The sequence below is a fragment of the Polistes dominula genome, unplaced genomic scaffold, assembly GCF_049000335.1.
Source record: "Polistes dominula isolate Pdom_NZ unplaced genomic scaffold, Pdom_raw_medaka contig_73, whole genome shotgun sequence".
Classification (NCBI taxonomy): domain Eukaryota; kingdom Metazoa; phylum Arthropoda; class Insecta; order Hymenoptera; family Vespidae; genus Polistes; species Polistes dominula.
Window position 1 is genome coordinate 3,764,089 of NW_028300951.1, and position 15,170 is coordinate 3,779,258.

The following is a 15,170-nucleotide window of genomic DNA, read 5'->3' on the forward strand; positions in this document are numbered from 1 at the left end:
TCAACATTCTGAATATCTCTTTAAATCTACAGATAAAAATCAGTCCATGGTCATCGGTGAGGTGATCCTTATTTCGTGCAATTATCGTAAATCATTCTCGCGATGCTAGAATTACGAAAAATAATAGATAATACTGCTAAAAATATAGTCAAGGTTGTTTCGTTAACTAACGCTGCACAATAAACACAATAAATATCCTCGAGTTATAAGTACAGACATATTGAACATTGTTAGTTAGATATACGTATGGGATAGGATGTAGATCGTTATTCGGAAGTTCCTTCTTTGTCTTTCGTTGTAAGTCGTTTTCTCAGTACGCTCCGGTAAGAGGTTAGCTTTTGTTGTTTTGTTTTTCATCGAGTCCTCTTCCCCCATTTCTTTTTTTTTTTCTTCCTTATATCTCTTTACCTTACAGTCGTATCCTCCATTACACCAGCATACCCTCTTTTCTTCTGTCCCATTGGAATCCGGTCTCCGAAGATAATTCGAAATCGATTTGAAACGAGGCTATTTGAATGTTGAGAGAAACTGCAGAGAGTTCTCCGAATTTTTTTTCTCTTCCCACTACTTCCTTTCGATTATTTTTCCTTTTTTTCTTATTTTATCTCGTTCGTTTTTCTTCTTTGTCTTCGTCTTTTTTATTTCTTCATTTTGTTGAGAAATTGTGAGGAAAAAAAAATAGAGACAATTCATTCGATTGTTATATAATTTTATTTTTTAATTCGTACTGTGTATATATGTTAGATATTCCTCCTCGAATTTCTGCTTAGAGAATTTCTTAATGGGAAAGTACTTAATTACTTGCGCGTGATTAAATGATCGCGAGAGAAGGGGAGAAGAAACGGAAGCTTGATTCGTGCAGTGAAATAATAGTAGGGGTGTAGACTGATGTATAAGAAACGATTTGTTAACGGTCGCTCCTCGATTAACTTATATTAATTATTTGATCTGACTATAAAGCCCCATAGTACGAGTCATTATTTGTCTGGACTAGGAGTACGGAAGGTACGGTCTGACCAAAATCGATAATGAAAATGATGTTGCTATGTTTAAGGGGTGTGGAATTATTTATCGCGATAATTTAAGGGAGAAAAAATACTAATATAAATAAGATGAGAGATAAAAGAAGCTATGCATACTATATATATATATATTTGACGATGATGAAAGTAACCGGATAGATGTTTTCAGCCATTAACATGCTAACTCAATTAAAGTACATTGTAATCTATGCAAGCGTAGTTTCATGTGGTCCAGCTAGGTAAGGAGAGTTAGCACGCTTAGCATAGGTTAAGCCTTGGTTAAATCCTGGGGTTTATCTTCGATTTACTCCGAACCTGGGAGCAAAAGGGATGAAACTAGGAAGTAAGGAACCGCTAAGCATTATACCTCGTTAGGAAAGATGGCAAAATTTAACGCGGCCGTGTACTTACTCTTATTTATTATATTTTTTTGTGACCGAAAGAGCATCCGGAGTCGTTGTTGTTTTCCATTCTTTTTTCTTCTTTCCTTTTTCCCTTCCTTCTTTTTCGTTATTAGGAACTATAAGCCAATATCGACGATGGTGATATCGTTCTTTTTGATTCTCTTTCCCGCTAGACTTTTATCTACACGCCATAGTAGCATCGATTTTCGTTGCTCGCCTTCTTCTAACTGGAACAATGTTGTCGTACAAAAGAAGAGTATCCAGCATTTAGGAACGGCTAACCATTTTTCCACGTTGAAGAATCCTGAGTTTTCGTCAGAGAAGGGAACTTAACGGTTCCTTCGCACTTTCTACCTTCTTCTTCTTCTTCTTCATCATGAGAGGCAAAAGTTTGAAGTTTTCTTTCGTTCCAGCTGGCCCTTTTCTATCCAGTTAGTCAGACTCCTAAGATCTCCTCCCTTCCAAGTCTCTCTCTCTCTCTTTTTCTCTCAGTTTTCCCTATCCCTGTCTAAGTTTTTCTTTGTCGTTACGACAAAGTAGAAGGAAAAGTAGCAGTAGCGAGCTTTGTGTAGTTAGCTCTCAACTTTCGTTTATCTTTTCTTGCGACTAAGTAAGTCATTCTCCGAAAAACCTACTATACACATCCAACGTTCAAAATTTCTCTCTTCCCTATTCACTCGATTCTTCCTTCATTTCCCTTCTCTTCCCTTTTTCTTCTTCCATTTGATCCGTTTCTTATTTTATCATTTCTTTTTGTGACTTTCGTTCTGCCCTTTGGACGTAGTTACATTCCAACGAACCGAATTTTACTTCCACTCGTTTGCATATAAAGTTAACGAAAAGCGATTCAGGAATGTTTCGTGATCGTAGTGCTAATTGTTAGTTGTTTAAGATTGAAATGTGAGAGAGAGACTAACTTAATGTTATTAATTTAATTTCCTTATTCAATTTTGCCGAAAGCAAGACGAATCCCTTTGATCGTTCGGTTTCAGGGATAGAGGAACGACGAGAGCTTCATCTTCTATAATTAGGTTTCATGAGGTTTGCGTCGTAAATGGGGATCCACTAACTTCTCGGTCGTATCCATTCACGAAGTGCGGATACACGGCAACGCCCTTCACTCCCTCTCTCTCTCTCTATTATCCTCTCGTTGGATCTATCGCCGAGCGGCTTCTAATCGTATCACTCGAGTAAAGCGATCAAAATCGTTGGCTAACTTTGTTTATCTCTCCTCCCTACTCCCCTTTACTCTTCTCCTCTTCACTCGTCTCTTCACTACTCTTCTCGTCTCCTCTCATATTCTCGTATCGTCCTTTATCCGTGATGACTTCGTACCTAGTCGATTGTTTTCTCTTTCTCTCCTTCTTTAGCTTTTCATCTGGATAAAAAAACGTCGTAGATGGTAAATGTAAAAGGACTCCGAAAGAAGTTTCGAACGATGTATGCGGGTCACGTCTCGAATCGAATTCGTTTGCGTATGAAACGCAAGGCGCTCGTAAATGTTTGCTTTTGAAGTTGACGAGGCAATTGCGAACAAGTAGAACGATCTGGTATGTGTGACGCAAAGCCTTGGGAAAAGAAAGGAGCTTGGAACCGAGCCCGATTACCACAGTTCCCTAACCATTTTGAAAATATTCTGGATTTGGAATAAGGGTGGAATTATACACGATACACGGGCTGTATAGAGCGACCATTCTACGATAGTCCCTGCATTGTCTCGAACATTACCATGGTATAAACTAGATGTTAACCATTCTCTTCGTCCAGGTTAGTCGTTTCCAAAAAGGTTATATTACTTTTTAATCTGCTAACGAATTGAAAATCATTTCGTAAGATATTTTATCTTGAATTCTAAAAAATAAGATAAAGAACAATGTTTCGTTATTCACATTCAGAAAGAAAAAGGATTTGTTTATAATGGCGAGATATTTTTGATCATTACTTGATATAATCATATAAAGGAAATTGCATCGATGAAGTCGATCGACCAATATTATGGAATCTTTCAAATTCGGCACGTTCTCGTTTCGATGAGGTTAAAACGTACGAATACCTTGCCCAGTCAATTTCGTCTTTAGACGCACTGAGGCGATCTTTAGTCCAGTTCCGTAGATCCACCGAATTTTGTTCTTTCTTTCTTTCTATTTTCGATCATGGAAGATCTCCTACTGGCATTGGCACCACGAGAGATGCCTTCAAGTCAAGAACACGCTCGGATGCTAACATTCTTTCTTGAGAATTCGACATGGTCGAAGGACCTTCTTCTGGGTTGGTCCTTTCCGGTAGCCAGATGAGAGGAAAAAAGGGACGGTGGTAGAAATGGGGAAGAAAGGTAAAGAGAAGGAAAGAAAAGAGCCGAGGGCGTTCAATCTGGTCAGACGGCACAGTGATTCCTTGAAAAATTGCCAACAAGTCGCGGCTACGGTTTCTTTTTTTCCTTCCTTCCTTCCTTCCTTCCTTCCTTCCTTCCTTCCTCCTTTCCTTCCTTCCTTCTTTCCTTTCTCTTTTCTTTATTTCTTCCTTCTTTCAGCGATTTTACTTTCTTCAAAGGTACCAGAAATCTTTTTATTCCGCTCCTTCTCCCACGAAAAACGGTCATTGACTTCCACCATAGTCCGGTGGCTCTTGACTAGCCTACTTCATTTCTCGCTCGATAATCTTTGATGACCCAGAAAGACGATGCTCTGTTCTTATTACATCGACTATGCGAAATACCAATTTTCTTTCAACGAATCGATTTAAGGAAGAAAAAAAATACAATGAAATTAAAAACAAAACAAAACGAGAACAAAATTGTTAAGCACAAAACACCCGCGCGCGCGTGTGACGTTTTAAAATTTAACAGATATTGAATGTAAAACTGTATCACACTGATTAAGAGCATATCGTGCGGAAACGATACAAATGTATGACGTTATGAATATCTATATTCAGTACATTTACGAATTTAACTAGAAAAGATAATGTAATCTCGTCGTTATTGAATAAAAGATAACAAATTTTCTCTTCAAACTTCAAATTGTATATTTACTAAAAACTTTCTATTTGAGTACCGTTTTGTTTCGTTTAAATGGATAAAAAATAATTGTTAGTTAACATCGACGATGTTTTTTTTATCAAGATCGTGTCACGTTTGTAAAAATAATTAAATTATGAAAATGCGTAATGATTTAGCGTAACACGTGATAGAATTTATCTAATTTAAAATCTCATGTCTCCTTCTTCTCCATCTTTTTATCTTGTTTTTCTTCTAACTCTCTCTCTCTCTCTCTCTCTCTCTCTCACTTTCTCTCTCTTCCTTGCGCATTCATTTTGAACGCTCTACATTCGTAATCTCATACTTTTCGCTATTCTTCTTCTCATGAAACTCGTATCTCGGAGGTTCGCAAGCCACATATGCTGTGCTGTTAAACGAATCGTGTCGAGCGTGTGACTGTAGATGGCATAAAACGTCCATATGTGTATACTGGTGGTATGTATTCGCGCGAGCGCATATATGCCACTGCATACATTCACGCGTATGTGAATGTGACGGGCATCGTGGCGTACTCGAGACTCACAAGAGAAGAACTCGAAAGCGCCTAGCTTTAAAGAGCCGAGGTAGATAGCATGCTGCTCGAGTAGGTTGTTCTCTAGTTCGCTATGTTCTCCGACCTGTTCTCTTTTAACTCTCTTTCTCAATCTCTCTTTTTCCTTTTCTCTTTCTCTTTCTCTTTCTCTTTCTCTTTCTCTTTCTCTTTCTCCTGGCTCTTTTCCTCTTCTTCTCAACGTTCACTTTCTTTTGTTTCTGCCTTTTTTCGCTGCTCTCTCGTTTTCTCACTTTACACCGGACGTGTCGCAAACGTGCTTCACCACTCGGCTACTAACGCAAAATTTATCGTTTCTGACGGTTTTCTTCGAGAAAGAGAGAAAAAAGATCCTTCAAGGATTCATATTAAAGTAAAATAAGTCTTCATTATATCAAATGCAAATCATTTAACATTAAGTGTGTCCTTTTAAATTCGTTTAATAATAAAATTCATTTTTTAATAGACAGTTACGCGTATCATTTTGTTTAATGTTTCTAAGATTTTACAATTACATGATCGATCAACCTACGATACACACATTATAAAAGTAAGATTTTATGATTGAAACGAAAATCATAAAAATTGTTTGAATATGAATAGTGACCATAAAAGGCAAATCAATATTTTCGTTCAAGTAAAATCGTCTAATCTTTTAACGAAAATTCGAGATCGGAATCTGAGGAAAACGAAGCGTTATTCGTGACTTGCCTCGAGGAAGCCGCCTTAACCGTATCCGGAATTCCAGGATGGCGGCCTGATCGAGTCGGGAGTGAAATTGATTGATGTACGGCCTGTCGAATCCGGCGGCGCTATACTACTCACCCCTTCTATTCCAAGCTCGCGTCTTAAACTCCATTTCGCATTAAGAGCCAAACTTGTCGGATTGAATTTCGCGTGAGAAGGAAATGCACTCGGCCGATTCATTGTACGAAACCCATTACCATTGGTACGCGGCCTGTATCAACCAATCGATTTACAAAACCAATAAGCTTCGTCGAGTTCGAAAAAACAAATGGAGAGAATCGTATATGGAGATTTGCTAAGACTATAGTACGGATTCATGGTATGGTTCATATGAGTATATACTATTCGTAAATTTTATTTTGAACATGTTTATATTATTGAAAAATAAAACAAAAATGAGATACAAGATAATAGAGTTAGAAAGAGTATATAAGACTCGTATGAAATTCTATTGTAGTATCATAACAAATTTTTCTTTTTTTATTTCTGTTTCCTTTAAGATAAATAATATTTGTTAAAAGAGTTGTGAACTGACAAAACGATCGTAAACTCGTAGTCCGTGTGAAAACCTTTAAATGTAACACAAAACGTCTGGTAAGGTAAGAATGGAAAACAATGAGAGGAAATAGCAAACGATACTTCCTTTATACGAAGAAACATCAGAAATATCTATACGAGAGAAAACGTATTGACTGTAATATCGTGAAAACGAAGGAGCGCAACACTGGCTTCATGATTCTTTTAACAATGAATTTTTCTTTCTTTTCTCTTTTCTTCTTCCGTTCTTAGAAAAGAAAATAAATTAGAACAAGCTTCCGTTGAAAGAATCACGATGAAGAGATCAGCTTTGGTAAGGAGGTAATCCGAGTGTAAGATGATGACGAACCTGAATGAAAGAGATTTCGATCGGTCGTTTTAAAAGATTATCTTCCTTTTGCCAAAGATACTTGAGTCGCATTGTTACAAATTGTGCTTATTATTTAGCAGCTAATTTACGGAGCAACAGTTACTGCGGGGGCGTCAGAGAGAGTGGAACGGAGACAGCGTAGTGGGTTGGGTTGAGGTGGGTTAGGGTTGAATGAGGTGGAGAAAAGGAGTTAACTCTTGAAAAAAAAGTTTTTTCCACGCTATGACGTGCTTGGGATTTATTTTTCAGTGAGAAAAACTACGATAAACTTTCTCGCGAGGATGAGTACGAGTACAAGGACAACGACGACGACGACGACGACGACGACGACGACGAGACTTTGAGAAGCGCCGTTATAGAAAAATATTTCGTCCTTTATAATTCCCTTGAGAGGTCATTCGTTCTACGTTTCGGATTACGGGCGAAAGACTGAAAGGTGTGTTCGTATAATTTCTCGAAATAAATTCGTCGCACGATTGCATGACAAGCACGGCGAAGTGGATGGTGACCGTCGAGAGAGGGCGGAGGGAGAAGTGTTAGAGGAACTAACTCGTCAGGCGAGAAAGATAAAATGGTCGAAAGTAAAAAAAAAAAAAAAAAAAGAAAGAAGTAGAAGTAGAAGTAGAGAAAAAATGAATGAGATCCCTCGTTTGCCCTCGCGTTTGGACACGCGACGACAACGACGACAACGACGACGACATTAATAGAATCCTTCCGGCTTGCCAGTAAAGTCTTGCCGTTCAATCTACTTTGCGAAAGAAAGATGAAGAGTAAAGAGAATCCTTTCAGCTAACGCGCCCTTCCTTTGAACTGCTTCTCCGATTGGCTCGTCGATGCTTCACCCGGCTACGAGACTTTTCTATTGTCCTCATCGATGCCCTGACTAGGGCCAGCTTAATCACTGCACTCCATTATAGCACCCAACGAACGTATCTTTCTTTTTGTCCTTCCATAGCTATTTTTCCGCATCTCTTTTTCCGAACCAACTCCGTTCTTCTTCTAGATACCATTTTATTTCACAACTTCGTTTCTTCTATCACTCTTTCTCTTTCTTCCCTTTCCTTTTTTTCTACTTTTTTTCTTCTTCTTTCATCCAAAACTTTCCCTTCCCCACGTCCTTCCTTGTCTATTCGACCGTTCGTCCTCGTTCTCTTTTACCCCTCCTCCTCCCGTCCTTTACGATCGAAGCTTCAAAGGGCTATTATCGCTAGGAATAGTCGACGACGTTTTTATAATGATTCGTGTCGGGCTTCGAAATATACCCACCGTTAAAGAGAGAAACGTTCCTTAGGATGACGTCATTTAACTCGTTATACTTGGAAAAAGTAATGGAAAATTCGTTGGACCGAGAAAATGGATAAAACGATCGTACGGTTGAAAGAGAAAAGTTTAAGGGAGTGTTCTCTTCCTACGCATTTGTGAGAATTTATCTTGAGTTGATTATTGATGTTTAAAAAGAATGTTATTTCTTATGCATATATCATATCTATAAAATAGATAATTTTAAAGAATAATTTAATCATCAACTCATGTAGAAAGAGAAAAATTTATAAAAAGTTCGAATATCGTGTATTTTTCGATTGTCCTTCATTATCGGATAAAAAAAAATGAATGTGAAAAATGAATGAAAAAAAATGTCTTTTCTAATGTCCCTTTAAACAAAACATGGTATTTATTTGAATAGCGATTGGATATAATAATGAGAAGGATCGAGGATGATCAATCGTATTGCTTTTATCATCAAAGTAATGGAAATATTTGGTTGGCTGTTGTTCACCCGATCTCTTTTTCTCTCGTTCTCATTCTCTTTTCCTCTCTATTGCTTGTTTGTATATTGATCGAAGTGAAAATTATAGCTAGCTTCGTAACATTATAGGTCCTAAATTAATTTTGGAGAATTGTTAGTTACCGAGGGTATTCGCGAAATTGCCATTGGTATAGTAATAATTTGATAACGAATCAATTTTCTCTACCGTAGGTAAAATTCATTTTCGTATTTGTATGTACTAACTCTCGTAGGTATCATACTTTCAATCGGAATCAACTGCAATTTGTCTTTTTTATACCGCGCGTTATGTATACATTGCTGGAATACAAATACAGAGGGAAGCTTGCTTTCTCTCCCTTATTGGTCCACGCTTTTTAACGTTAAAGTAATTATATTCGCGTGACAAAGGGTCAATGTTGCGTATATACTCATTATTCTAAACTGGTGTAAATTTGATAGTCTATAGACGGGGCTGATATCGTTTTCCAATAAAACCGATGCGTTATGAAGAACATATCATTTTTCAAATAATACATATCTTTTTGTACGAATAACGATGGTTTCAAAATTAACGTTTCAAAAATACTATTATTGGTTAAAAAATTTTTTAAATTTGCTTATTTATCTGTTTTTTTTTCTTCAACTGAAAAGCATCAGCTTTCGTTGTGATTATTCTAGAGTGATGATCTCTCGTATATCGGATATAAGAAAAAGGTTAAAAGAAGGAGTCAAAAACCGGAAGACGAAGGAGGAAATTCGTTTCGAGTAGATACGATGTGTTTGATTCGTGGACCGTTTCCTTTCACGTTGATCGCATTGGTTTACTCGCATCAATTTTACGAACTGGTTTTACGGTTTAAGCATAAATCGAGCTCGAAGAAGTTTGAGGTAAAATCCTTCGTGGTAGAGAACTAGGCGTCCGATGACGAAGTGAGAGACAGAGAGGGAAGGAAAAGCAAGAGATTCACATCCGGAGGGGGTGGCTCGAATGCAATATAGATGATAAGAGCAAGAGATAGAGATATATAGATAGATAGAGAAAAAATGAGAGAGAAAGAGAGAGAGAGAGAGAGAATGAGGGATAAAAAGAGGAAGAGGAAGAAAAGCAACGGGATTATGGCAGCCGGGTGCTCCTACAGAATGAAGTCGGATCATATTTTTAAGATGCAATTTCGACGGAAATCTCTTACGCAGTAGCAGCTGCTACCCGCTCACCGTTAGCCCGTTTTCTGCATCCTTCGCAAGCTACGACGCATATCCAACGAAAGCGTCGCGTAGCGTATGGAAAGGAGGAAAAGAGAAAAGAGAAGAATAGAAGGAAGGAAGGAAGGAAGGAAGGAAGAAAGTAAGGTAGTACACGACTTCCAGCGCTACGAAGAAGTAGAGGAACGATAATGCACTCCGAGTTAAAACGAGACCTTCCAAACGGACCTCGTAACCATGAGAATCGAGACGATTATGCTGCTCTCGATTTATCGTTATCATTTTAAAGGGTTTAAGTTAAGTAACTGTCTCACTCTTTCTTTCTTTCTTTCTTTCTCTTTCATTCTCGGGGAGAAAAACGGTTAAGAGTTTTTCTTTCGTTATTCGCGTAATTCGACTGGCGCATCGAACTTCTCGACGGTACGTTTACTTTATGCTAATGTCTGTTATTTGTAGTTACTTGAATCATCTCATTTTCGTATATAAAGATATATCTTTATTTATATATTCCTTCACTTCTCTCACGAAGATCTCGTAAGGGTTCTAAGGATACGAAATTTGCAGTTTCGCGATTTACGTTTATTCTTGTAAATACATACACACACTCGTGCACTAGCATAGATGTAATATCTGAAGTACTAGAGAAAGTTATCAAACAGTACAGTCATGAAATTTTATGGTACATACATTTAAATATCAAGAATCTCAGGAAATCGAATCTCAACATAAAACTTATGTCTTACGATGCAATACTATGATCGAAATTAACGTTTAGCGTTACGTACCTTGTTTCAGTATACTATAGCAGAAGAAATAAAAATTTAAAAAAGATCCGAGAAAGAAAGAAAGAGGAAAAGAACATTTATTTTATTGTAATTCTCTATTTTATTATCAATAATTCTCTTATATTGTTCTTGGTAACTAAGAATTGCATTTATTTTTTACGTTTTATGAGAAATTTCCTCTGATTATTAACAGCGATGTTATAAGAATGCGATCTTATTAAATACGTTTGCTGCTAATTATTAGTGAGAATATTCTACGATTTGTATAATAATTATAAATAAAGATAAAACTTTAAAATAAGATTCTTCTTACAAATCCCAGAAGAGTCTCATTCTCTTTTTTTTTCCTAAAGTGACAAAGGAATTGCATTGAAGTACTTAAGAGATTAAGTCATTTAAAATTAGCTACGATTATCAGAAGAGTTAATCAATTATAATAAAGAAGAATTAAGGTGGTATAAATTTAATATTTTAAATAATTTGATGTAGATCATTAAATGCATCGTTATTAGATATTCAAATACTTTAATATTTATTATATTTAATTTTTTTTTTTTTTATAGAATCCAGCTCATCAATTGACTTTTTATAAGATTCACGTGCTAATCTATGTTATTAATAAATATATTTTGGAATAGAAAAGTCTCATTTCTTGTGTATATTCATAAAAAAAATATTTTTATAATATATTTACAATTTATTATTGCACAAGAATTTATACTTGTTTCACGTAAAAATAAATAACTAGGAATTAAGTTTCGAAAGGTTCGTAGATTTGGATGAGAAATAGATTGAGGAAAGTGTATACTTATCTTTATCGATTGGACGTTAAAATCTGGCTCGCGACGCGACGCAAAGAATGCGATATTTTATTTTGTGAGACGTGTACATGGATCAATGAAACCCTATAATAAATGTTTTTTTGAAGATAAATTAGACCGATTCGTTGTCAGAAGATTATCCGATTTGGATCGTTCGTATTTTATGTTTCTTGTAAAACTTGACGAGATTAATGGAAACGATTGTTTTTTAAAGAAGGGAAACTGAAATTTATCTATGTTTCCAATATTCCGGACATGTTGCTTCATATTTGTTATGTCGTATTCATCTTTTTCTCATATTTCCGTAACAGCAATGCAATACGATTGTAATATATGTGAGTAACATTTAATAAAAATAGTATTGATACCTATATAATCATTCAAAATTGTTTTATCGAATAAAAGGAGATGAATTTAATTGTAAAATTGTAAATATTCCAAATAAAAAACGTTGCAAATTCTGTAATTATAAATGAATATAATAATGAGAAAGTGAAATAATTTGTCATAAATGTCTCTCTTACGTCGTGTATCCATGTTAACTTTGACCAAGGTGGATTGGCTCTAATATGACACTCGAAGTAGACGTCGTCACCTTCCTTGATGTCCTCCGGACTAAGGGTTGATCCGAGATTTAATGAGACAATTGGTGGATCTGTGAAAATAATAAAAATATATTTAATCATTTTTCATCAAAATCTAGTTAGTTAATAAAATATTTTGATTGTTTGTATCACAAGAAAAAATAGCTTCGTTGTAAAATTTTTCGTAAAAAGAAATACTATGTATATATTATTATATAATATATATTATATATTTGTATACTCAAGAAATGAATAAAACAGGATAAATGGTTGTTCATTTGGAAGAATGAAAGCGAAAGAGATAGAGGATATGGTTGGAAGAAAATTAGTAGCAGTCGTATGACTAGCCATGACAGGCAACACTCTCGAACTTCTGTTATGGGACACGTAGGAAATGGAGTGTTCCTCCAGCTCGTCTTCTACTATTTTTCCTCATAGCGAGGGAATAGGATGAAAGGGCTTAGATACGTTTTATCGTCTGGGCGGACTCCGCCCTCGTAGAATTTCATCAACCTGATATCAGCTTAAGGGGCACGTCCGTCCTCTTCGTCCTGCAGAACGGGTGCGACTTGTCTATTTTTTCTTTCGATAAGAAATATCCTCGTTTTTTTTCATTCTCACAATGTTCCATTTATTTTCTGCGAAATAGTATAGTATTCTTATTCTCTTATTTTATTATTATATTAATAGTTAGAAGGAAAAAATAACGAGATAAAATGGATTTAATGCATTGTAAGATAATATTATCTTTTCATTTGAATAATGTATTAATTGTTTATCCAGATTAATATCCAAGCATTACAATTTACTATTTTATCTATAGTACATTTAAGATGATTAAGTAAAGAATAATCTGAAAATGATAGGAAGATTTGTTCTTTTTTTTTTTTTTTGTCGAGTCCGGTCATTTATTCGAAACTTTCTTACGAATACTCGAAGAAAAATAGACTCTCCATTCTTTCCTTTACTTACTCTTCCTATCTCCTATTTGGAGTCGTTCATTACTTTAATGATATTGTGTCTTATTCAGTGTCTGTTTTACAATTACTTTTTCTGGTCCCTTTTCTAAGTTCTTATCATGTATCTCGATGAATTTCTTTTTTTCTTTTCTTTTCTTTCTTTCTACATCATTGCTTATCTTTTCTACAGGTACATTTACTCCATTTAGATAGTATTAATTAGCTTGATCACCTCAGCTATCTTTTCCATCTTTCCCTCTTTTTTCTTCTTTTTCTTTCCTTTCTTCTTCTCCGTTCTATGACGCTTGACGAACACACTGAACCTTCTCTCTCTCTCTCTCTTTCTCTGTTTTTTTTTTTGGTAAATTTTCTAGCTACGTTACTAGTTTTAAACTTTTCCTTCTTCCATCAAGATTTTTGCTCAGACTCACAATACATTCTTTCGTTACGTTCTTTGCGCATTGAGCAACTACGACTACGACGACAACGAGAAAAAAGAAGACCACGGCTACAACAGGTATAACGACATCGGTGAAGAAAAGCCGAATGATGACCTCTCGTGCGAGTATAATTTGAAGGATGCTTTAGGAAAGCGAACGTAATTGAAAACGTGACGTAACGTCATTTTTTTCTTCTCCTCTTTCTGTAGATATCTTTTTTTTCGTTGGCAGATCACGAGCCTCAATGTCTTTTGTTCTCTTTCTTTTCTCCTTTCGTTGGTATAACTGACAAAAAAATGCAAGTAGAGTATAACCGAGCGCAACGAGAACACAAAAGGAAAATTAAAAAAAATAAAAAGAAAAAGAAAAAGAAAAAGAAAAAGTAGAAAAGAAAAATCGAGCTATAAATACATTTTCCAAGATAAAATATTAATTTAACAATTATATTCGATAGAGAGGAAATATGGGTAGGAGGTATTGGAATATTCGAAGATCGATAGAAATTTTTGTCGACATCGTTGACACGAAGGAGAATACGGCCATTATTCTTTTCATATCCTTGCACCTCTCCGACGTCTGTCTTCATTTCAATATTCATCGCTAGGCTCGCCATAACTCTCGACAAGTCGGAACGTAAAGTTTACGAGGTCGGATGAACGTAGTCGCGTGATAAATTTGGCCTCTATGTAGAAGTAGGGGCGGGATCGACGTGCGTCCAACGAGGATATACGTGGGACGGCTGCCACCCGGTACGTATGTATGCATCGCGAACGGACCTATGTATATATGTACACACTAGGTAAATATATAGCGCGTTGCTATGATAAATAAAAAGGTTCTCGTAAAAAATAGGAAAAAAAAAAATAAAAAAGGACCCGATGTTCGTTTTCTCTCTCTCTCTGTCTCTCTGTTTTTCTGTCGCCAAGCCTTTGCCAATTCGAACGGTACGATAGACCAATGAGCTGTCATTCGTGTTTAATAAGTGATCGAGAGATCGACATGGAATCCAAAGCGAAAGATTACGCTAGAGAGGCCTCATGAAGGGGGAGAGAAAGAGGAGCTAGAATAGAGGAGGTAGAGGAGGAAATATGCATATAGTTGAGCTTCCAAAACGGGATAGAAAAAAATGAAGTTGTCGCCGGTAGATCAAAGAGAACGCGGCGACAGACTGTACTAGTACTCATCCACAGTCTCCCTTTCTTTATTGTAGGATGTATTCATCTATAGGTTCGTCAACATTTTCGATTTGAAATAAGCGGATATCCGGGTATGAGACTCTACCTCGTTCAAAGATGAAAGTGAAAAAAGGAGGACGGGAGGTTTGGTTTGGGAGTAAAAGCCTGTTTTTTTTTTCTTTTTTTTCATATTTTTGTTCCCGTGTCAGATTCGTTCACAATCGTGAAATAGAGTAGATATAGCGAAATTAATCAGGCGAAAGAAACAAAATTGAAGGAAAAATTTGAAATAAACGTGTCGATTTATTCGGTATCTAAGGTACGAGCGATCGATTTAAAGTTATAATCGTAAAACTCGTAAAAGTAAGTCGTCAGGCGGTTCTGTCGAGAGAACTTGCGATCGAATCGGTTACCGATTGCCATTCCTACGTAACAAGCCTCTAAAATCAAGCTGGAATCGAAACGTCATAAAGGGATCTTCGGCGAGGATTACGAAGTAGCATGAGTATAAGACGAAGGGGAGAGGTTGAAGGAGGACGAGGAGGAGGAAAAGGAGGAATCGAAACCGGAAGAAATGGAGTTGTCGCTCGTAGATCAATCAGAACGTCCGAATTCATAGACAGGTTCCTTTCACTTTACGAGTCACCCTTGTGAAAGATCTTCTCTCCATTCTTGTTCTTTTTTGCTTTCACCTCCCTTTTCTTTCTCGTTTCTTTTTACGACGTTTCACCGAGAGATCGCTAGGGAATAGAGTAGGTTCTCGCGTTAAGGAAACGCGATATAAGACTG

At 36.3% G+C, this 15,170-nt stretch overlaps 1 protein-coding gene across 2 annotated transcripts in view; it reads right to left on the minus strand.

Moving 5' to 3' along the window:
* Positions 1–15,170, minus strand: part of LOC107063900 (kin of IRRE-like protein 1) — a 304,919-nt gene that overhangs the window by 28,150 nt on the left and 261,599 nt on the right. For both annotated transcript variants that reach the window (XM_015316052.2, XM_015316051.2), the window contains exon 9: positions 11,748–11,878. In XM_015316052.2, the coding sequence (XP_015171538.1) occupies positions 11,748–11,878 (131 nt within the window). The remainder of the gene's footprint in view (positions 1–11,747; positions 11,879–15,170) is intronic.